We start from the raw sequence: 24,398 nt of genomic DNA, 5'->3' as shown, positions 1-24,398 counted from the left end.
GGTGACGTAAAGGCGTGATGAAGATATGACGTTTATGTTTGCAGGGTAAAAATCAGAATCCAGTCTAACGCTGTAAATAATGGCTCATAGTGCCATAAAAAATGATGCACATGATCTGAACAGTTTATTTACCTCTAACCTCTTTAATACAATTAATACATTACACTTATGCCCAGGAAAAATTATTCTTCCCACATAAACAATGAAATATGCAAATCTAAATTGTGTGACGCAAATTATCACAACATCCATATTCATTCGCTGAAATAAAAACAGTTGATAAGACATGAGAGATGCAGATGAATCATTTTTGTAAAAAGCTGCAACTAAAGGAAACAAAATATTTAAAAGTGACTTTCTGAATAGCAGCTTTTGTGAAAATAGCACACCTTACAGTTCAAAATAAACCTGTGCAGCTGTACAATGTGTTTGGATTACCTTCCTGTTCATTTACTTGGACATGTAACCCTTCAAGTCACTTAAAAGTGCTTATTAAATAACTTTACACACCTTTGACACATTTGGTTTCAGTTCTTGTTTTAAATTTGCATGGATTACAAAGTTGGAATATTTACACTAAATAACATAGAACGTAATAAATTAAACCTCGTACTCTAGTTTTTGCTGACACTAAGTAGTAGTGGTAGGATAACAACACTATCTGTAAACAGAGCTGCTTGAAAAGGAAGCTAATGAGATGACCTGTCACAATTCTGTTTTCTAATCTGACACAATTTATGTCCGATCAGAATGATATGTGGCTTGCACATTTATAATTTATATAATCCATTTATTGAGCAAAACGGTGTACACTGCTGATGACCATGAAGGCACTGTGAGGGAACCGTTAGCTGGATGGCATCAGGTCACACTGCCACAGGATGAGACTGTTTTTATTTACACCAGAAGTCACTGCCAGCCTTTCCTCAAACACAAAAAAAACCCCATTCCTGCCTGCATCTGCTTTACAGTCATGGTTTCATAGCAGTAAGAATCACTCCTCCTCATGCCTCCATTTCTGTGACTCCTCCTGACGCGCATCGGGGTGAATCTGGTTCCTCATCCCACCCAAGACGTTAGACGTGGCTTCAGTGGCCATGATGAGTGGCTTGACTACAGCTGGTGGCAGCTGGCGGAGGACTCCGCCGACTGCTCCCGTCATCCCACGCTGCTCGTGCTCCCGCGTCGCCGTGTCATAAAGGGTAAGAGCGGTGTCTGTGATGCCCTGTGGGAGGACACAGTGTACAGTTCTGGTCAGAAGTTCACATGCGGTCATTACCCAGCATGAATATCACCGTATTGATGCTGTTCTTTCAGGGTGGAATGGAAAGATGTAATTTTCAGTGAATTTTCTTTGTTTTTATTTATTCATTTATTTCAAACTGATTTTTAAAAACAAAAAAATAAGAGACAAGAACAAGAGAAAACATGTACACGCATAATAAGGAAAATAGTTAGCTTACCGCTAGACATCTGTTTAAAAAGAAATCATACATACAGGCTCAAAAATATACATACATCCCACAAAAAATTGCTTAAATGTTCTTTTTTTGATCCTGTGTGAACTAGAAAAAGTTCACAACAAATTGAAACTTGTGCTTCTTTTAAGTGTGTGTAAACATCTTTAATTTTAACTGTATATATTCAAGAGGAATGGTAAGATGAGCCATTTGCTTACCTCTTTCACCACAGTGTAAGCTTTGGCTACACCTTCTCTCAGGTCCACAGGCTGATGAGCAAGGCCATAATGGGAGTACCGTTTTACCCTCTTTGTGTCTCTTTCGTCAGGTACTGGAGAAACCATGTCATAAGCCGTCTCAGCTGCTGCCTAAAGAAACAGAATTTGAACAAATTAAAATAAAACAAATTTGCTTTTCCTTCCAAAAAACGAGATGGGAATGCTGTGAAGTTTACTGGTAAGTGGTCTGTGTTTGAAGTTGAACTGAAGCAGAAACATTTGTTGAAGACTAGATCATATTGCAAATATCAGAAGAGCAGAAACGTTGGAAAGAATAGCACTGTATTAGCACTGAGGACTAATACAGCAGAAGCTGAAACAGAAAACTGCAGAAGATGTATTTTAAGTGTTTCTCTTTGTCTGTCTTCCTGTTTCTTTGTGTATTATCCATAGGTTAGGGGTCAAACAATGGAAATCATCATCAGCCGTAACTGCATTGTAAATTAATTCTTATTCATTCACAATGTCCCTCTTCAGGCCGTAAATGCTTTATAATTTTCACATTATAATAAATGTCCTATGAGAGTGAAAGTACTCAGAACCAGTTTACCTGGATGGTCCGCACCATCCTGTTTGTGAGCTCCAAAGCAGCCATGGCTGTGGAGGTCCCGAAGGAGGCCGTGCCACGCTGAAATCCCCGGACTATCCGGCCGTCCTTTCTGTACTGCTCAATAGGGAGCCACACCAGGTCCCTCAGGCCGTGAACTGAACAGAACAAGAAGTTCACTTAGATGTCACGTGAACAGAAATCCCCAAGTTATCCCAGCCTCACAGGCAACATGCAAAAAAATAATAAAAAAAAAAAGCATTAGATGCCAGGGTGACAGTGGGGGTAGTTATATGAGGAACACATGGAAATGAGCTAGATCCAAAAGTTATTGCTCACCCAGTTTCACCAGAGTGTGAATAGGCGCCACACCACTTAGTATTCCTTGAAGCTGATTGGTCTTTATGTCATTTAGCCACTCATTTATTGCATAGGAAAACAGCTTGTCCACACCAAGTAATCTGAAACACAAAGAAGTGCAAGTTTAGTCTGAAAAATAGGTCATTGTCACAAAGACAACAGATGGAGCAATGGATCACTGTCTCATAAGTTATTCAGGTAACACACCCTTGTCTATAGCAGAGCTGCTGCAGTTTCAGTTCTGAACAATTTAGCTGCGTCAGCCCAAAGATGATTCCTGCAAATGTTCCCTGAAACAAGATATTACCCCAATAATTAATAAAACTCATTTTAAGAAATCATTTATGCACTTTTGTGTCAGATCACATACCTGATCCATCGATACATGTTTCCCATGGTAATCCAGTCGAATTGGAACCTCACAAGTGAACCGAAATTCTCTGAAAGGAGAACGCAGGATTAAACATGAACATACTGCATTGCAATTATTTCTGGCTTAAAGTGTTTTTAGTTTCCACTGACCTGAAGAAGATCGGTTGGTCTGAAAACGGAGAGGAAGAAGCTTCGCCATCATTTACTTCCTCCCTGCCCGACGTTGAGAAACTATTGATGCTGATCTGCCTCTGAGCAGGAACTGAAATAATCGGGGCCGGTTCCTGGCTGCTAACGGTCTGTTTGGAGAAGCTGCAGGATATCTCTGGGGCAGCGACTTTCTTTGTTGTAACACAAACAGCTGTGGAAAAAAAAAAAAAAAAGTCGAAAACCCACATGAGCTGTGAAACTGTGTTAAAATGCACAACTGTAAAAGTGCCAGTTGATTATCGGGCTTACTTTCTTGAGCAGGAGGGGAGAAAAACTCCACTTCATTTGCAAGACTACTAAAGAAATCCTTCAAGAAGAACAGCGCATCCTTTAAGAAAACCAAAAATAATATGTTATCGCGTACGCTCAACATTTTTAACATTGCAAACATCTACATCTGATTGTCATACCTGATCAATATTGAGGCGAAGAGGCATTAGAGAAACACGCAAGGAGCACTCAGGAGGCGCCTGGCCTGACTCGGGACACGTATGCAAAGCCTTAACTGTCAACTAAAACCAAAAAGTACTCATGAAGTTCCAGAAATTCACAAACCTAACAAAGGTCGTAGTATGTTGCCAGTCTCACCATGTTTGAATGGGCTTTTCGAGGCATTTCCTTGCTGGAGTACAAGTACAGGAACTTGTTCATCTGTGAGGTAGCAAGTCTGTCCCGAATCTCCAAGTCCTGCACAGCAAACACTTGGCGGGACACTGGCTGGTCCATCGCTGGACGAGATGCTACAGGGGTCTGTGGGTACACCTCATGCTGAAATCTCACCTGATTTCAAGCATGGAGAAGATAAAAGTTAAATACCGAAGGAATTACCATAACATTTAGAAAGAACAACACGATTCTAATGAATGTGGGATGCACAGAAAGATTGGCGGGTGATCAACATCGGAAAGTTAAAAATGTCAACTCTGATTATTTTGTCTTTGGTTTGAAATGTTTTAACTGCAGAGCTGTGTAATATAATTAATTTATCCAGAAAATAGAAAAAAAAGCTGTTTTTAGTAGATCAAAAGCATCCAACTTCTGTATTCACAGATTGAAAATTAACCATAAATATTCTATAATAAACACTTGTTCAATAATAAAAAATAATGATAATAATGATAAGCAACCTTGCTGAGTTGTATCTCCATCAGGACATCAGGGTTTCTTCCTCTTCCTCCTCCGATACGGCCCAAACTCTTCACTTGTCTAACTGGAGTTTGAGATGGGGAGCTATGAGGAGTAGATCTACAACACACAGGGAGGGACAAAAACCTTAGAGAGCATGCTTCCTACCCTTTGTGCAAGTTTTGAGAGAAACCAACAAGAATGGCTCACCCCCGGCTTCGGGCAGGTGAAGCAATGCACGCCGAACTCCCAAAGTCTTTTCCTCCGTAAAGATGCCAGATGACAGAAATCTCCCTAATGAGGTAGCGGACCTCTGGGATGGGAAAGTTCATGGCTCCACGACTGGAATCGTTCCCTTCCAAAGGCTGACTGAAGTGATCGTCTTTGATTTCCACTGGATCCGAGGTGAGCTGCTTTACCACAGGCTCCTGGTCTTGATCCTGTAACACAAACACCCTAAAAGTGAAGCAACACACGTTTTGCATACAAAAAAAAGTAAACATTTGAGTCAGTAATTCTTCACCTCTCCTCTGGAATCAGGAGTTTCCAAAATGCAAAAGTCATCCGTCTCTTGGGCCAGGTTGGGCGCAGGCGTGATGAGCGGAGAGGCAAGAATGGGGTACATGGGACTTGTATCTTGGCTTAAATTCCCACTCTCATCAGGGAACAGGAAGAGGTCTGAGCGGGGTGCGTCGTGGTCATGAGTCTCTTCCTCATGGGAACCTATACATAATTAAAAATGTAAGCAAACTGCGGATCCATCATGCTAATCAAACTGGAATAAAAGGTCCTTAGGTTTTCGTTTCTGCACATTTTTATGCAGAAAATCTATCAAAATAGGTGTCTTGACCTATTTTTGGAGAGAAATACTGTTAAAGTATTTATAAACTTTTCTACATTTTGTCACATTAAAACAACAAAATCCAATGATATCCTGAACTTCTTACTTTATCTGTAAATATAGACAACATAATTGTGTCATTTAATAAGGCGTCATTCTGCTCCCACTGCAGAAATACATGCCATTTTCTCTTGGTTTACCACATAAAATCTAAGAACATGAACATTATCACCATTTTCTTACAATTTAAAGCCTTAACTAGCACTTCCAGTTTAAATCAAACCACATACTTATTAGCTAAACTGCGAATTAATCATGTATTTCCACACAGTGATATTTTAACAGTAAACTACTACATTCTTAATGAATTTTCTTTAACTGAGGAAAGTCTGAACCATTTTGTTGCGGGCATGGCGCTTGCTGCCCGTCCATCTCCTCCATAGCTTCACTCATCAGGTCCTGCAGCATCTGCAGCTCATTCTCAGCAAGCAGCGGGATCTGAGATGTTGGTCTGCTGGGAACCTCCGCCTGTCAAAAAAAATAAATCATTAATTTAAGACTGATATTTGTTTTAAACATTTTGTGTAGCAGCAGCTCAGGAGTTGAATGTCACCTTGTTTTTTTGTGTGGTGCTGCTGCGCTTGGTCTCCAGTTCCTCCGGGGGCATCAGGTCTCCATAGCTGGCCACGTACTGGATGAGGTTCATCAGGGCAGCGCAGGAGTCCGAACACGTTCTGATGTGGATCACATCACTGGAGCAGCGCAGCTCAAATCTGGGCTCTGACTATCACCCCACAAACAAAACAAAACAAAGATCAGACTTTCTCCTTTCAGTGAAAAATCCTATGTAGAGTTGATAAACTTACCAACTTTCCATCTGCTCCAGGTTTGACAGCTGTAATCCTCAGCTCTAGTGTCCCCATGTCTACAACCTGAACATAGTCTGTCATATTGATGAAACAATGATCAGAACAGTAAGCAAGAAACATTTAAACACAATACTTTTACACAAGAATGTTTTCTTTACTAAGACATTACTGCAAATATCTCTGCTGAGGTCAGACTTTAACTGCAAAACCAGTGATGGATGAAAACAGCAATTAATGATGGACAAAGGAATATATGACAGACAAATAATATTCAAGGAGATTGCTGCATGTCCGGGCAGACGGCTTTATGGAGAAAGGACAAGCTTATGGATAGAACGTGTAGACAATGGGAATGATATCTTGCACTCTAATTTTCTTTTTCCAAATCTAGCCAGGCCAAACTAAATCCAACTCCATACATCTCAAGACGGAGTCCTAAATGTTGACTAAAACAAGTCAACTTACCCCGCGCAAGATTAACAGAAACCATATTGTTCTTGTCCGAGAGGAACAGAGCAGCTTCATCCAAAATGATCCTGCAAGGAAAATGTTTTAAAACATTGTTTTTTCAAATGGATTTAAATAAATATTTCTCAAATAACTAAGAAAGCAGCCAAACCTTAAGGTTGAAGATGAATTGTCTAAGGAGACGCTGCTGGAGATGCTAAATGTTTCTACAAACACCAAAGACCTGAGTGGCAGGTAGAGAGGTCTGACAAGATAAAGATTGTTCTGTTAATATTCTTTGCTAATAAAGACATGTTTATTAGCAGTCAGTGTAAAATCTGCCTTACCTGTAGTCTAATGAGCAACTCCAAAGGTGTAAATGTAGAGTGGTGACAGACATGGGAGGGGCGTAACCCAACACAGGCTCAGCCGAAACATTCAGAAAGTCAACAATCTGTGTCAGAAAAACACAAGTTATTTCATTTAATGTCTGCCTGTCTTAAGAGATTTGTAAACATGGCGTGTGATTTTTTTTGTTTTGTTTTGTTTTGTTTTACCTGATCGTACCAGCCCAGATTAGGTGGCACCACTCTGTGCTGCAGTGTGGCTCCTCTCACTCCAACAGCAACCAGAAACTCCTGCATGGGCAAAAAAACGATGCCACTGAAGTGAGAATATTTCACTTAAATATTCCACAAGTTAAGTTAAGAAATACTTAATAAGCTTTACTTATCTTTTATATCAGATTCCATATAGTTTCACCAAGTTAAATTTCAGACTTTTTAAAAGACTATTTTTGATTTAAATTACATCACAGCACAAGCATGTTTTCAGCTCTGGTTTATGGTTCAAGTGCTTTTAGAAAAGAGCAGAAATATTCTTTACTTTCCTACAGAGGGAAAATTCTGGTGTCACAGCAGCAAGTTAAGGTAAGTGGGAGAGTGCAGATTAACACTAAGATAAAAAAAACAACAACATTTTCTTTACCTTATTAATACCTTAAAAAGCTTGAATAAGAAAACCCTTTAACCCTCCAATTCTGTTTAACTAGACTGAACATAAAACTCTTTGGTTGTTTGTTCAATAAGTGGCAAAAATTTCCAGAGGGTCAATCTGAATGTCTGACCTTGAGGTTGCGTTCTGCGCTCTGTGATGAGATTTTGACTGCGACTGACACCATGCTCCGGGCCTCCAGACCGATACCCTCCGAGGGGGTCGAGGCCCTTTCTGAAGAAGTCTCTGATTGGTAGATGGTCGGCTCCAGCCAGTGGGGATGTGTCCTGCACGGCAACTTGATGTCTAAGACATTGATGCCTCCATCTAGGAGTCCTGGGTGGATTAATAAATATGACATATTTACAGTGATGTTCAATAAACTGAATAATAAGGAGGAATTATATAAAGTGGTACCTTGCTGGTACATGCAAACGCTGCTGGTGTGAAAGCAAATGTAGTGTTGGTCCTTAAAGCCTTCATACTGAGTGACGCTGAACAAAACGGCATTTTTCACCTCAATCCAGAACTCCCCATGTTTGTTTCTAAGTAAAGATTTATCTTCTTCCTAAAAAAAACAACAACAAAAAAAAAACAACTAATGAAGCACATATGAAAGGTTTTTAGAGCTGATTGATTTTAAGACAATATCTATCAGATTTTACCTTAGAGTTTGTCTGAAGCGCCACTAACCCATGATTAACAGAGAGGATGACAGAGAAGAGGCTCTGGGAGGTTTTGCTGTGCGCTTTGGGCTTTTTCTTCTTTCGAGATCTGAAGCCCAGATCCGAGGCAGGAGAGTAGTAATGCATAGTCTCCTCCTCTGAGCCACTGGTCTCCTCTGAAAACAAGGAGAGATGGTTTGAACAAGATCTCATAAAAACATCTGAGATCCTGAAATATCATATACAAAACAATAGAAATCAACTGAAAAAGACCGTTTGAAATCAATATTACATGGTATCAATTATTACTGTTATTAATGATGTTTTGTGATGGTTTTCTACATTCTACAGAAGGGGCATGGCAAAGTAAAGTATAGCAAAATTTGATGTTTTGCAAAGTCTCTGACACATATTCCATAAACCTGACTGGTCCAATAATAAAACACTAATTAAGAAAAGAAAATCCACAATTTTAATAACATTATTTAACATAAAAAATATAATGCAACCTTTATTTAAATTAAATAGATCAATAACTCATTGAGCCATTAGGAATAATATTTATTACACTGAAACAATCCAAACAAATCGTGTTAAGGTTAATGACTTTCCTGCTCAGGTTAAATGCTTAAATACAAAATACAAGAGACAAAAATAATTCCTAAATTATGTTCTCGCCAAATTTTCAGAAATTTAGTAATTAGAAATAATTTTGGTAATTCTAACTAACCTGAAACAAGAAAACTGCAGTATGATTGAACTTCACACAGTGAGAAAAAAATGTGTTTGTCTTTTTACAAGGTGCATGAAATTATCTGGTTTCAAATGCAACATTTCCCAAATGTAGGCTTTTAATCAGGCTTTACATTACACTTTATTACAAAACTGCAGCTTGAATATCAATAACTTTAAAGGACTTTGTACAGAAACCAAAAAAATGTCCAAACCTTGAAAACACCTAAATGAAATTCAAGCATTTCGAAGGATGTCAAGTACCTGTAAAAACTCTGAATATGAGACGGGTAATTTAATCTTACCATCAGGGCCAGTAGAGCGAAACTGGCTGAAACTGTCTTTGGAGTAAGTGTTAATCAACTGGCTGGCAACAGAGAGTCCAACTCCATACGGCATGCTTTCTATGGTTTCCACCGGGGACGGGGCAGTGGGCTCCCACAGCAAAAGGTCATTGCTTATCCTAGAACATGGAGAATGCATGTTTTATTTCGTGAAACTGTGCACAGGACAGTGCAGGCCACAGTTATTGGTACGCACAATGAAGATGTGCAAAAGCCTGATTTTTCATTGCAGTGGTCTTAATCTGAGAGCATGAATTCAGTGGCAAAAACAAAAATCACTGCATCTAATAATCAATTGTTAAATAAATATTGACGGCTTTCTTTAATTACTGTTTCAAGTTGATCAGTTTCTAGGAACTTCTAATTAGTAGTTTATGACTTTCTGTTCCTCAGGGGTTTAAATATGATGCAACTCAAAGGCCCATTAATTTTAACCACTGGGGTGGATGAGGACTGAAATAATACACAGTGTGGAGGATGTTAAGGGAATTAAAAGATCTCCAGAAGTTATTTTTATCTTAAGTGCAGCAACAAGTAGACACATGCCAACCAGTTGTTTGTGAAAGATACAGAACAAAAGCCTTGTCTGTTCTACAATAACATGTAAAGACGTGGGGTTTTTAACTGCTTTGATCAGTTGAGACTAAGATTTTGTTCTCTGTTGAAGAACTCATGCAGATAAGAGGATGGTTAACGTGTTTTAACTACCAGTTAATAACAAGTTGTCAAGTTGTTGTGTTTATTTTTAATAGATGATGAACCTGTTGTGCAGTTTCTCATAGAAAGTCTTGCCGGGCAGCGCCAGCTGCACATTAGGGAAACACAGCTCCAGGATGAAGCGAGAGTTGTTCATGGTTTTTTCCTGGAACTCTGTCATTTCACCAACATCACCAGGAATGATCATCTGCAAACAGGGAAACGCATTCATCTCGTCACCGCCTGTTTTGCCCACAGATCAGATTTGTAAAACATGTTCCTCATTTGCGTAAGAATTCATCAGTCAAACATGTTAATATGCTGACCAGAGAATATCCTCCCTCCAGGATGCAAATTTCTGCACCTGGATAAACCACACCTGTCTCTCAAATGTTAGTATTAAATCTTTGGAACATGGAACAGAGTGAAAAAAGTAGATTTTTGCAGATTTGACTTTTTACTCTTTAAAGGAGAAAAGTGATGTGTAATGGATGGACATTTAGTATGTATCAAGTTGTGATAGCTGTTTTCTGTTTGTCACTCTGTTCAGGCATAATATTTGCACTTTAAAACATACATGCAGCTTCTAAAGAGAGATACCTTAAATATAGCTTTACCATGTTCACATGTATTAAAAAGCTAAATCCAGATTTGGCCTTTAGTTACAACAAAACACTCAGATTACAAGCAGAAAAAACAGAAGCCTTCCTATTCCTGTTGGAGAGACAGACAGGAAGACGGTTACAGATGTTCTAAAAATAACTACAATATGTTTTACATTTAACTCAGCTTGTTTTTCTTAAAATCTTTAGTACATTTAATGTTTTCCCTCAAGAAAAGAACATTTTTTTGCATGATTCTTGTTTGAGATTGACATGACCTCTAGTGGTGATGGGGAAGACTGTGAGAAAAATTAAATCCTATAACTTCGCCATCTTCCCCCTGATCAATTATTACAAACTATTTCATGGCCAACAGAATCTAGCACTCAGCGGACTGTTCTGATTTCCTGCTATGGTATGGGAAAAAAACTATTAAAATTTTAAAAGTGTGCCATATTCTAAAGTCAGTGCAAACATTACACATGACAAGCAAAAGTCATTGTAAAAAATATAAACTTTAGAAATATGGCCACCCTACATGCTGAATGGTAATTATTATTCAAAGGAGGTCAATGGATAAATTTGGTTTGGACTTTGACTAGGTCATTCTAACATTCCAAGACTGCCCTGTGTTCAAAGTCATTATGACTGTGGTTGTTTTTTATTGAGTATAGCAGGGGTCACCCACTCCAGTCCTCAAGGGCTACCATCCTGCAACTTTTAGATTCACCTCTGCTCCAAAATGTCTGAATTCCCTCACCAGCATTCATTCCTCTCTGCAATAGGCTGGAAACGAGCAGTTTATTTGATCCAGGTGTGTTTGAGCAGAGACACATCTAAAAGTTACAGGATGGTAGCCCTCGAGGACTGGAGTTGGTGACCGCTGGACTAGAGCATCTTAATACACATTTTTGAGTATTGTGTTGCTAAAGAAACCAAAATGGGGAAAAATTCAAGGAACATGAGTTTAGACATGATGTAAGAATTATGACTCACCTCCTCAGTCTCATACATAACCTTGCGCGAAGAAAAGGGCGACGGCTCTGGTTTCCCAAAGTCACACACGTCCTTCAACGAATGAGCACCCCCTTCCTCCTCCTCTTCCTCAAGTGAATGATCCTCAGCCCCTTCATCATCTTCAGCCGTCACACGCTCCAGTATTGAATGGACCGTGGTGGGATTCATCTTCAGGACGACCCTGCTCAGAGGAATTATCTGTCACTACAAATCGGGGCTCAATGGACTCGCCGATTCAGGTGAACGTACCTCGGCCAGTCAAACTTCACACTCTCAGACGTCATCATGTCTCCTTCCATGTTGTGGGAAACCCTGAGGAAACGGGCAGCCGGTTGATCCGGCTCCTCCTGGAACTTTCCTGCACCATGACAACACCACCAAGTCAATGGCAGTTTCATAATCACATTTTCTTTCTTTCTGACAAAAGACGAACCAGTAAGTTCCTTGAAGGTGAGCTCCATTTTGGTTTGGTTGGGTGAGCTTCCGCCCATGAACTCTGTTTTCATCTCCAGGTCTTCCAGCTCCATAAGCAGAACTTCTTTCTGCAGGGACTTCTTGAACCAGGGGCCTCTCTCCTGATCTGAACGCAGGTCGGGGATAGGGAAGCGCACAGAGAGGCCGAGAACCGGAGCATTCACTGTCAGTGATATGTGACAGTTGGAGGGAGTGTGGGTGTCGTCCAGGAAAACCTCTGCAAAGGCTTTGTGCTGAAAACGATCCAAGAAATCCGTGCGTCAGAAAAAAAAAAATAATAATAATGCAACAAATGTTTACAATAATGGCACCCCTTTCTTTAATCCTATTCTTCTTTCTTTAAAACTGCATTTCTCCCCTCAATCCATGCATGTTTCTAAAAGTTTCACATACTTCCTTCCATCTGTGTGTCCTGCTTTCCTTCTCCCTTTACTTTCCTCTGTTACTCCATCATCCTTTTAGTCCATCATTCATACAATTCTTTCTCTACTTTTCCTTTCTTAATTCACTTCCCACGTCCTCCTTCCATCTCTTCCTTCCTGTTTTTGAAAGTTTTATGTTTCAAACCTGATCGCAATACAAATATCAAACTAAAAAAGGGAATTGTATCGCTGGAAATCTGGGAAGGTCTGTACTGAAAATATGCAAGAAGGCTGATATAATGGTATGAGCCTTTAATTTTAATAAAAAGCAATTTCATAGTTACTTTTTTTAGGAAACCGGTTAACTCAATAAACATCTGCAACTTACCAAACTGATGTGTTTGTTGTAAGATGTGTACAAGTGGGAGGCCATCATCTCTGTGGTTGCTAATTTCTGAGGCTGCAGCAGAGAGTTGAGACGGTCGACGATGCTGATGTCCAGCTCGGAGCGCACAGGACCCAGCTCCACCCGGATCTCGGCTTTCCTGGGTACTGTGCTGAGACGCACCTGGCCTGCCTGAACAGAATAGCAAACAGCGAGCTAGTGGGCCATGCAGAAAAGGTATTCCATGATAAAGTTGGGATTTAATTTATTAATTTGTTTATGATTAAAGGTGAACACCTGAGGGCCTCTGCGCTCAGCCAGTTTGTACAGCAGGTGAAGGCAGGTGGAAAGTGATGCTTCATCGCTGACTGGGGTCTCAAATGTTAAGAGCTGAGGTGTGACAGAAAAAAATTATTATTTTTTTTAAATCTCTTCCAAACTGAAGCTTTGACTGTCCTGGATAGACAGTGTTCAACAAGAGTGAAAGAAAAGCTTAATACTGACCTCAGTATACTGGATTCCTCTGTGGTTTCCACCAACTGGAGGCTCTGAGGGAAACAGGCATTCAACAAACTCCATCTGGCTCAGGGAGATGTCAGTCCTGAAAGTCCGCAGGTTTGATCCCTGACAGTGCTCGTAGTTTATCTTCAAACCCTGGCCAACAAACCTGCAAACATGGGCCCATGTTATGAACACAGCCACTAATCTAGTACAAGGGTGTTCAAAGTGAGGCTATGGAACCATTTGTAGCTCCTGGACTGATTTTGTGCGGGCAGCCACCTCGACCACAATTCAAGAATGAATTAAATAAAGAAAAAAAAACACAACTTTTAAATTAAAATCTACTTACAAAGATCTCAGATGCAACACAAAATTATAAATTTTCCAAGTTTATTTGGTTTCCTATAGTTGTGATGGTAATATTATACTATTATAATATTTTATCCCACATGACAAACAGTTTGGACACCCCTGAGCTAGTTAAAAAAAGGCACTCTAGAATGTTATAATTAACTGCAAACAGCGTTTACCTTAAATGATCATGGGTACAAGCCTGATCAAACATTGATCGAGACCGAAGGAAAGCGTCTGGAGAAAGCTGGTCCGGGCCTTGTGCGCTGAAAAAATGTCCTGCCAGGGGTCCAACAGGGCTGGGGGCGGCATGTGGAGGTGGCAGCGGGTCAATGTGGAGGACGGAGACTGCAAAGCCACTCAACGACAGCTTTAGCACCAGCTCTGGTCTTGATTCATCCCCGTGTGTTTTAGACGAATGGGCTGACAATGGAAAAAAATTTATTGTTTAATCTTTATCTTGCTTTTCCAGATAAAGCAAAGTAAAAAAAAAAAGCCGTGTCTAATTATTTAAACATGCTTACAGGTTTGTCTCAGTAGTTTCTGAGGGAGCTGTGAATCCCGCGACTGGGCAGAGGATTCACTCGTCTGTTTCTCTCGTTGTCGCGGTACATCCATGTAGTCATCCCACAGCGCCTGAAAGCACAGGCAGATATCCATGCTGAGAATAACATCCTAATGCAATAATCTTAAAGTGGATTTCAGTGATTCATTTCAGAATCCAGGTAGGTTTAGAGAATTAAAAATATTTCAGTAATTTATCGAGAATCAGAAAAAGAAAAGCAGGCTTTGAAATTCAACCAAAAAACATGGCATAACAGACACTTCACTAGCTACAGAAGAGGTTGTAATGCAAACAGAAGCGTTAACTTGATTTTCATTATTTTTTATTGTACTCAATTATATTTGACTGAAAACTGATTTGCAGATTATTGTATTGCTAATTGAGAAAGGAACATTTTTAGTCCATGAAGTCCTGCAATCCTGAAGGGAATTCAGTGTTCGGTTTGTGACAATTTTTGAAAATAAATCTAACAAGTTATAAGTAGGGATTTATTACTTATTTTAATGTTTTCTTTAAGTTTGCATGGAAAGAGAAACCTGGTAATTAGCAAAACTATTCCATACAGGAAAAAAGGATAATTTCAGTGGATGGACAGACAGCTGGATGGATGGATGCGTTTAGACAAAAAGAATAGAAATAATGACCAGAAATACTCTTTTTTTCCCCCCACACACTACTGCTTTTCCATCTATATCCAAACTTGTGACATATTTCAGTCGAATTCCAGACAAATAGACTGCACAGGAACCCTGAGGATCATCCTGACCATTAAATAAACCTCAAATTCACCAAGTTTCAATGTGTTCAAGAACACTAAACAAGAAGATCAAAGTTTGATTAGCGTGTGGGACTCACTGCTGCATTTCCAGATGGAGACTCTCCAGGCGAGGCAGAGTAGTTGCTGTTGAGAGACAAGTCCAAGTCAACAGTGGGCGGTTCTCCGAGAGGAGGGAGGGACGATAAGCTGTGAGACATGTCCATGTCAGCCATGGAGAAGAACACATCATCTACAGCAAGAAACAAAACAGGTTTTATTAAACACAGTGTTCTTTCAATCTGTTTCAGACTCATTTATATTCAAAAGTCCAACTTAAGTTAATGAAAACTTTTCGATTCTTAGTGTGAGCTTTTCGTGACCAAAGCCTAGAACCACACTTCTAGGATCCAAAATAAACACTGGCGTTTCCATTTCTGAACAAAATATGACATTTGAAATAAATCAAATGCAAAATGAGGTGGATTATACTGTTTGAGCTGTATGCTATTGTCACGTGTAGAACAATTATAGAAAATCGATGAGATAGCATTTTGTTTCAACCTCGACTCGATACAGTTCTGGTGGTCTGGCTGTCGAAAAGGTCTGGGTCCGTTCCTGGAACAGCAGTGTCTTTCTTCAGACATCGGTTCAGCTCCAAATGGAGACGATACTCATCCTCTTGTTGCATGGGACGATTTTTTCTGTCCTTATTCCATTCTTGTGCACCTTAATATTGAGATCAGGAAATGTTTTTAAACAGCTCATTTTGGTGAAGATTGTTTCGGCCATTTATAATCTACGTTCTCACCTCCTCCAGAAAAGGCTCCAAATAAATCCAAGAGTAGATGAACTTGGCGTGGGGAGAGCAGGATAAGCAGTTTATCAATGTGTCCAACAACATCCAACTGAGAAGAAATACCACCAGAATAACAAAGGTATGAGTACTACTCCAATTTAAAAAAAAATACAGAATAAATATCAATAATTTATTTATAGTAAAGATTTTTGCTAATTTACCTTTGCACCAGGCAGAGCTAGGTTGTTTTTCAGAGTGAGGGACAGCTCAATTTTACCACTGAGGCTTCCGACCTGCACAGTTTCAAAGGGGGTCATGGAGGACAGCGGCTCTGTAAACTGTGGATGGGGCTCACATATAATTTTGGGATTCCAGCTGGGGGAGAGCTTTGGCTCGGTTTCCTGTAAAATAGGAAAATTCTGTGTTAAAAACAAAAAGAAAAAGTGGTGCTGAGCCATAACGTTCTGGGAGCTGAAATACTGGAGGCACCAACCGGAGGGGTGGGTGAGGATCTGCAATCGCGAGACACGACTGAGAACTCGTCCCAGAATACAGTGATTCCTTCCATCTGCATGTTTTTATGGGCGAATGTGGTTGGCTGATGCACATTTACACTTGGACTCTCTTCCCCGGTTTCATCGCAGTACACAATCCTGCACAAATGTACAAAATGAAGTTACACGACTATATTCATTTTCCTTGAACAATCCCCAAGCTGGGTTATTCTGAATTTTACATGATAGATTTTTGAACCCAGATAAGTACAGAAAAATGGTGGAAGAAGATTTTAAAAATATTCACAAGTAAAAATGACTCAAACTCCAAACAGAAATCCAATCCAGAACCAGTGACTTGATGATCATTGCAAGACTTTTTGGCAAAGAATAGGCAAAAAAGTTACATGCAAAATACTTTTTACAAAGAATGACGTTTGGTGGTGAATACAACTGCATTTTTGCACTTTTCTTCATACAAACTTTTGTAGACCATGTATGATTTTTCTTACTTACTTCCTGATTCGAAGTTCAAGTGCAATTCCAGTTTTAGAATTTTCTGGAATGTGTTCGACTCGGAGAACGGTATCCAAAAATGTCACTTTGACTCGTCTCAAAACTGCATCACAATAGAAAACAAAAATTATGTGGCCGTTTTTGTATTTTTCACTAAACTTGTTGATAAAGAGTGGAGATATAACATACCTGTTTCTATTGTCTCTGCAAACTTCTCCAATCCTTCAAAAGGCTGAAAGCTTTCTCCCATATCGTCGGTGAGTTTTTGGCTCAGGCATTCCTTGGCGAGCTGCATGCTGCTTGTCATGAAACTGGACCAGTACATGGGCTCAGTGCCAGAAGCTGGAGGAACAACAATATTTTCACGTTTAAATATGTTTGCTTAACATAAGCCTCTTCCTATTTCAGGCATATGGTAAAGATAGACAAAAATTAGCATCTCTTCACCCGCTCTCGGTCTTGGTCTTAGCACCATCTCCAAACCCTTGACCTCCAGGGCACAGTTTTCCTGTAGCAGCGCTGCCCATGGAACGGTCAGAGATATCGTCTGGATGAACCCTGCAATTACCTCGAAGGGAGCATCCGCCGTCTCCAGGAGCTCATTGAGGGACTACAGGACAAGACGGCAAGCATTTTTAGTTCCAATAGAAGACAGGCTGGCAGAAATCAATTTCCAGTTTTCTTTGCTAATTCCACTTTTTTTTTCTAATTACTATAACACATTAAAGAGACGATTTGCTGCACATAATATAGATATCAATATTAATTCCAAATAAAAATGGAGAAATTATGATTATTCCCATTTTTACCACAGTTTTATTAACCGTAGAAAGCTGTATCAGGGACCTTTCTTTTGACTGATGCATTTATAGATCAAAAATAGTGTCTGTTTATAGTTTTGACTCATTTTGGTATAGAAGAAATCATATATATCTCACTATCTGCCCTGCCAATAACCAATCAAAGCCACTTAAGAGACATCTGATTTTGATCTCAACCTGACTCATTTGTGCATCTTATTTAATATTTGTTTTTATCAAATAGCCCAAGAACCAAAGAAGAAATAAAATAAAGGCATTACTGTAAAATGATTGCAATTCCAGTTATTTTGCCCTCAGGACACAAACCCTCATATTCAGCAACAAACTAAACATTTTGGTGATTAAAAAAAGATTTGATATGTTTTTAATCCTATTTATAAAAACTGCTTATGTTTCATATGAGCAATATTTATTGTAGATTAGTGAAAAATAATACAACTGTTCTGAGATTTACTTTTAAGTCATTTGGAAAAAGTGGCGTGACACGTTTGAACAGATTTACCTCAGCTACTTTGTATGTGAACATTGCATCTCACAGTCAGTATGAACTCACTACACAACGTAACACTTGGGTTCCACAATTCAACAAAATAAATGCTCTTAAAATTGTAAATGTAACACAACACATACCCATTTATCCAATGGTACTTGTGCAAGGGACCCAGTGCCTTGATAAAGATCAAGGCTGAGCTGATCCAAGCTTAGTTTCTCCTGCAGAAAATTCCCCAGGTACCGATGAAGGAGGTACCTGCAGGCCCGCTTTTTGATGGACTCTGAAAATGGCCAGGGCATCTTAACTTGTTGGTTGAACAGTGCGGTGGTAACAAAAGTGGCTGTGAGACTGTGGAGCTGCTAAGTTGAGGTTATTCAGACAGCTGTGTAGGAATCAATTATGTTACAGTTGTGTCATCCTTTTGACTGTAAGGTACTGAACAAATGTGAGCTCCAACATCCTTCACATCCCAAGATCTGGGACACGTCGGAGGATGTGTTGACACTCAGAGATCTATGTGGGAATTGATCCGACTCCAGTTTGCTGCACCTACAGAAAGGATACACAGAAGACCCCCCCTTCCATTTGTAATTGGAAACCAAAACATGTGACTTGACACAAATTAAAAAAACAATAATAATAAGAAGAAGTTTTGGCTGTTTATACTTTGTACATTTATTAAACTGCTCCCAATCGTAAGTGAAATGACATTTCTAAATAAGCGTAAAGTATTTTAACGTTGTGAGTATAAGTATTCTCCTTTCTCAAACTCATATCTGCTTGCGAAATAGCCGTGAGCGTCACAGAAATAAAAATAAAAATCTCTGTCGGGCCTTAGCTCTGTACACAAAAGCACAGCTGTCTTTGACCGACCGGACATGTGCTTTGACAACCGGTTAGACAAAGGCAAGTCATTAAGCTAGCTGATGTTTAGCAGCCTATTAGCATAGTGGATACACTGAAACTGAAGCATTCACAGCCTTCATAGCCGGCCGGTTGCTAACGTCAAGCTAAGATTGTAGCATTGAGCTAGTTAGCAAGCTAGCTAAAATAAAACCAAACATTTCTTCTTTTATCAAGACTTTAACGTTACATTCATAATTACATATATACACAATACAAGCATTTCAATTACACATGCTAAAAGTTAAGCATTTAATAAGCTAATAATAATTACATTAAAGCAGCACGTAAGTTACCTTCTGATTGAGTTGTTTACAAACACTTTCATGACTTCGCACCAATGGACAATGCTGCATTCGAAACCCCTCGGAAATAAAATATTCCAACTCAAAGAATGATGTTTTCATACTATAGAGTGAATGAAAGGATTGGATTGTCCATAAATTCTGGGTTAAGAACTGCTCTTTGTTGATTGATTGGTTTAAAAATATATTATCATAATTTTTCACTCAATTTTATGCATTCTCAATTGTCAACTGCTTGTGAATGCAGCATAATCACGATCACACTCAGGGGTGGGATTAGTTCGTGATGTCATAAAGTGGGAAGACCGTTATGCTCGTGGTACATCTTTTTATTGATCCAGATACCTATCAAGCTTTTGTGTGGCCAACAATTTTTAGTAGAATAATAAAATAGCTAAGAGAGATTCTATCCTCTCTTTCGCTTGCTATAAATCTTATTTTAATCAAGGCTAGAAGAAACTGGTCGGAGTGATCCATCCCCACACAGAGCAGCTCAGAGAGGAGGCTGGAAGCTTCTACGAGCCGGAAGAAGACAACCAACGAGGAGGTGAGAAAAATAAACGCAGTTAAAACCTCGTTAAAATGGATTTAACATTTTTAAACCATACCTCAACTCTTTATTTCTCCTTAAATTATACGCATATTCATGTTTAATATCTTCACAGTGTTACCAAAATACAATATAGGGGTTCAGTTGTTGTTCTCCCGTTAGTAGCAAATTTAGCTTAACTTTGAATTCGGAAATAGCTGATAGATATACATACCTACATCCCTTTAAGAAAAATAAAATATATAAAACATGTTTCAGTTTATTGAAGCTCATGTTGAAATATTCGTCTCATTCTTAGATGTCCACAAGATGTCGCTATTTTAGTTTTGAACGTTTATGCGAAAGTGCAAGTTATATGCTGAAATCGAGTAAAATAGATTGTATGTAGTTTTCTATCATTTTATTTCCCATTAAAAACTTAACACTCAATAATAAACTTGTGTATATGTTTACATATTTATATTTGGCAATAGATTTTTGTAAGCTGCAATCTAGATTGCTCTGCATATATTTTTAAATTAAAAGGATGCATTTGCTGTTGCTGTATCAGTTTTTATCTTGTGGGTTTGAGTAAGCAGCTGAATCACTGGTTCTTGTGTGGGATGACAGCACATTTACTGGCACACCTTAAAAAAAATCCTCCTTCTAAGATAAATTGAAATTTTCAAATGAAAAACATAAATATAAACAGACTGAGATTAAAAGACACATTAGAATTGCTCATACTGGATTTTATTTAGGGGTATCAAATTAAAATGGAGTGAATCCCAATGCATTGCACAATATTCAGATTTTTATTTGCATAACATTATTTTAAACTATGTATCATTTCAAGTATGGACTACTTTTAATAGGTCTGTCACATAAAATCCATTGAACGCATAACCTTTGTGACGATATGTAACGAAGGCCTGGGTTTGAATGGTTTGTAAGTTCCTGGATGTTTAAATCATAATATATCAGTCAGTCCTGCTATTAATCAGTAACAAAGAGGTTTTGACAAAATTCTTGTGTAAAACCAAAACCAGTGAAACTAACAGAAAAGCACAAAACAGTATGAGTAATTCATTTTCACATGATCCTCTGCATAGAAAGGCTGATTCTCTGTTTAATAGAGAAGTGATAGGCTCAGTGGAGGCTGTCCAGTGTCACTTCCATCGCAGGCACAAAGCCAACTGAGAAAATGATGACGAAGCCACATGTGAAGCAGTTTGCAAATGCTGACACACAGAAATGCCGAGTTGAACTGCACACTTGCATAAAGAGACCAAGGCACGTTTCAACTTGTTCAAGAAATGCAGAAAACTGTCGAAATACAACCGGTGTTACCTTAATTAGTGGTTATTACAAATATATCCTTGGGAAATACAAAGATTAGCAGTGATGAACTTCGTAGCCTTGATGCTTGGAGAAAGATGAGGGAATTATTTAGTTTTATTTCTTGGAAAGATTTTGGAACAGAAAAGAAAACCAATCGTGTTTCCATTAAAACCGGTTTTATTTATTTGACTAGACACCTGATGCCCACATGTGTATTTTAAAAATGGAGCTTGGTGAACAGTCAGATGTCACATGTCTGTTTCTCACTTCTGTTTTTGGTAAACATGACGCACAGTCAGATAATGATATAAGGAAAAAGAGCTGCTTCACTGCACAAAACTGTGTTTTCTATGAATCCGGCTGTTCTATTAGTTTACTTTATTGCTATAGAAACCAGTGACTTCTTTGTATTGCTTTCCATAACAATAAAGAACACCACAATCCCAATTTCATCTTCAGAGTCTTAAGTTCAAAGCTGCAGCGATGCCTGTAAACTCTGCTGCTCTGTGTTGCAGGAGATGGAGGTAGACTGTCCCCCGGAGGAGTCCATATCATCCGCCTTTGATGAAGACTCAGTTGAACTCGGAGACGTCAAGGACATGAGGTTGGAGGCGGACGCAATCGTCAACGACGTTCTCTTCGCTGTAACAGAAATGCACGTCTCGCAGAGCCTCACCAGCGCGTCGGACGTGGCTTACATCAACGTGGAGACGAGAGAGGGGAACCGCTACTGTCTGGAGCTGACCGAGGCCGGACTCAGGGTAGGAGACGCTGGGGATGGAGAGGTTTTGAAGCTTTTTTTTGTTTTGTTTTTGAAAGAACTAATTCATCTTCTACTTGAACAGGTGGTGGGGTATGCTTTTGATGAGGTGAATGAGGAGCTGAACACCCAGTACCACGAGACCGTTTACTCCCTTCTGGACACGCTCAGTCTGGGATACAGAGAAGCGTTTGGAAACGCTCTGCTGCAGCGGCTGGAAAAGCTGAAGCAAAACGGACAATAAAAATCACAACGAGCATCTGGGTCATACTTAAAATACTAAACAATAACACCCAAGTTTTTACTTTGGCTTGTTATGTAATGTCTAGTTGCCTTTTTACTGCAGTAAAGGCTACAGAGCCCTATCAACCTAGTTTTGCTCTAACTTTCTTAATGTTGAAGGAGTTTATGTTTAGGGACTGCTTCAGATTGGCTGCCTGGGATCTGTTGCATCAGTTTGCTGTTTACTTTAATGTGGAAACATCCTACTTCTTCCACATGTTATGACGTACTGACTAAGTGATAAAGGCTGCTCTTTTTTTATTCATCAAAAAGATGCAAAAAGAAGCAGAGTTGTTTATTTTGATCCAGCTTCTCCATCTGCCCAGCTGCTCCTAACAAAGCTGTGACGTTTCTAATATTTCCCAACCAGTTTTTATTAAACCTGTTTTTTGCAAAGGAGTTATTTTAAAGCAAATTGCCTTAATGAGTTTTTAGAAGAAAACGACTAAATTTAGTTTAATATTTTCTGAGGTTAAATTCAATTAAACTAATTTAATATCTCTCAGTCCCACTAATCTAGTTCATATGTTAGATATTTTTACAATTTTTTATGGTTACACATTAGCTTGCATTTTAAGCTGTACAAAAGCTCTCTTGTTATTGTTGCTTTTGTATTGGATCTCTTGGTTCCGCCAGAAAGCACAGCATTTATTGATCTCCAGGAAGGACTTTTAAAGTTGCTTTAAACATTTTTTACTGTACATGTAACCCGTGTCATAACCAAGTCATAATCCTTCAGTGTTATGCATTGAACTGAGAAAAGAACCTGTTTCCTCTCTACATTTGTACATTCCCTTCGTTGTTACTGCCCTTTGCTAACAATAAAATCTCAGTGCGTCATGTGCGTCTTGTACCTTTGATAAAAACATTCCTGTAGAAAGAGGTTGAAGGTGAAAATTTGCATCCCGGCTTCAACACACCCGAGTCAAATAATCAGGTCATTAGGATTCTGGAGAACTTGACTGCATACTAAGGATGTAATTTAGACATTTGATTCAGGTTTGTTGGATCAGAGACACTGGCTGTTGATTTGAAGAGTAAATAAATTCTGATTATTTTCATAAGTTCTTAATTTAAAGTTCAAAACTTGATTCATAAGACATTCAAATTATACACAATTTCAGCAATTCAGTTAAACTTTTATGTATCATCACAGTAACATATTTGAAACTTTTATTTCTGTTAATATCACAGATTGTGGCTTACAGTTAATCAAAACCCAGATTTCAAGAAACCAAACTAACAAGTGCAACATCAGTAGTTAATTCTCATGTGATCCTACAAGAATGGTGTGTGTGGGTTTTTTTAAATGCTGTGGTTATAATTTTCACACATTTCCTATCCAAAAAAAAGCTGATTTGCACCATTTCAATATGAAAGTGATGGGTTCAGTGGAGGCTGTCCAGTTTCACAGCGATTGCAGGAATCAAGCCAACTGTATCCTTGGGAAATATACAGATTGGCAGTGATGTGGTGATTAGCCTTAATGTTTGGGAGGAAAATGAGGAAACTTTTATGCAGATTTTGGAATAGAGAAAAAAAAGTCACTTCCTCTAAAACCGTTTTCTTTTTGGCTGCAAACCTGACGCTGACATTTAAAGTCTTTGAATTTTTAAAAAAGAAGCCACTGACCAGATGTCTGACTCACTTCTGTTGTATGCAAACATGACACCATGTCACATGATGCAAGGAAGAGCTGATTCACTGCACAAAACTCTTTTCTATGGATCAGACTGTTAGTTTGCTACAAAAACAAACCAATTCCTATTATGATTTGATTGAACCCATTTCAATGTTCCAAAAACCCAGATAAATGAGAATTCAGTTTTTCTGTTTTTAAATCAAGTTCTACAAAAAATTGCAGGTCAACTTAAAATTATCTCCATGTATAACTTATGTTTAATAGTTGAGCTGGGATCCTTCTATATAAATTTCTGCATAAATGCAGCTTTATCCATTAGCTACTGTTGTAGCTAATCAATTAGCTACTGTTGTAGCTAATCAATTAGCTACTGTTGAAGTGACTGTAGCTACAGTCACTTCTTGAGGCTTACTGTTCTTGTTCAGTGAACCAAGAATCATCTATTGGACATTTGCAAAAATCTGTAGACTTCTCTGTGGTTGTATAGACCAGATTATGAATTTCACTGATCTATTGAAGGTTTCTGAGAAATTATTTTCATTAGCTTTAAGCCATCAACATTT

At 38.8% G+C, this 24,398-nt stretch overlaps 2 protein-coding genes across 2 annotated transcripts; one reads left to right on the top strand and one right to left on the bottom strand.

Annotated features, from left to right (window-relative positions):
- Positions 1–102: 102 nt before the first annotated feature.
- atg2b (autophagy related 2B) lies at positions 103–19,347 on the bottom strand. The gene is made up of 43 exons (XM_014970049.2): positions 19,273–19,347; positions 18,211–18,622; positions 17,207–17,369; positions 16,949–17,101; positions 16,760–16,862; positions 16,243–16,402; positions 15,971–16,150; positions 15,762–15,858; positions 15,515–15,679; positions 15,052–15,203; positions 14,156–14,267; positions 13,811–14,054; positions 13,284–13,446; positions 13,077–13,169; positions 12,783–12,971; positions 11,992–12,265; positions 11,808–11,916; positions 11,538–11,739; positions 10,005–10,147; positions 9,205–9,362; positions 8,168–8,343; positions 7,920–8,070; positions 7,636–7,838; positions 7,067–7,147; positions 6,857–6,963; positions 6,682–6,774; positions 6,528–6,598; positions 6,060–6,136; positions 5,807–5,977; positions 5,589–5,721; positions 4,876–5,075; positions 4,563–4,792; positions 4,355–4,472; positions 3,816–4,007; positions 3,638–3,739; positions 3,477–3,555; positions 3,168–3,378; positions 3,016–3,085; positions 2,853–2,935; positions 2,625–2,746; positions 2,289–2,443; positions 1,679–1,828; positions 103–1,225 (listed from the first exon to the last, which is right to left on the bottom strand). Exons 2-43 carry the CDS (start codon positions 18,370–18,372, stop codon positions 995–997), a joined length of 6,228 nt encoding a protein of 2,075 aa, XP_014825535.2. The 5' UTR covers positions 18,373–18,622; positions 19,273–19,347; the 3' UTR covers positions 103–994.
- Positions 19,348–19,566: 219 nt separating this feature from the next.
- gskip (gsk3b interacting protein) lies at positions 19,567–23,033 on the top strand. The gene is made up of 3 exons (XM_014970063.2): positions 19,567–19,828; positions 21,667–21,912; positions 21,997–23,033. Exons 2-3 carry the CDS (start codon positions 21,670–21,672, stop codon positions 22,153–22,155), a joined length of 402 nt encoding a protein of 133 aa, XP_014825549.1. The 5' UTR covers positions 19,567–19,828; positions 21,667–21,669; the 3' UTR covers positions 22,156–23,033.
- Positions 23,034–24,398: the final 1,365 nt, after the last annotated feature.

The sequence above is a fragment of the Poecilia mexicana genome, unplaced genomic scaffold (genome assembly GCF_051168715.1).
Source record: "Poecilia mexicana isolate PSO_F unplaced genomic scaffold, ASM5116871v1 scaffold_22, whole genome shotgun sequence".
In the NCBI taxonomy this organism is placed as follows: domain Eukaryota; kingdom Metazoa; phylum Chordata; class Actinopteri; order Cyprinodontiformes; family Poeciliidae; genus Poecilia; species Poecilia mexicana.
Note: the sequence above shows the minus strand (reverse complement) of the source record. Positions and strands in the feature narration are given on the sequence as shown.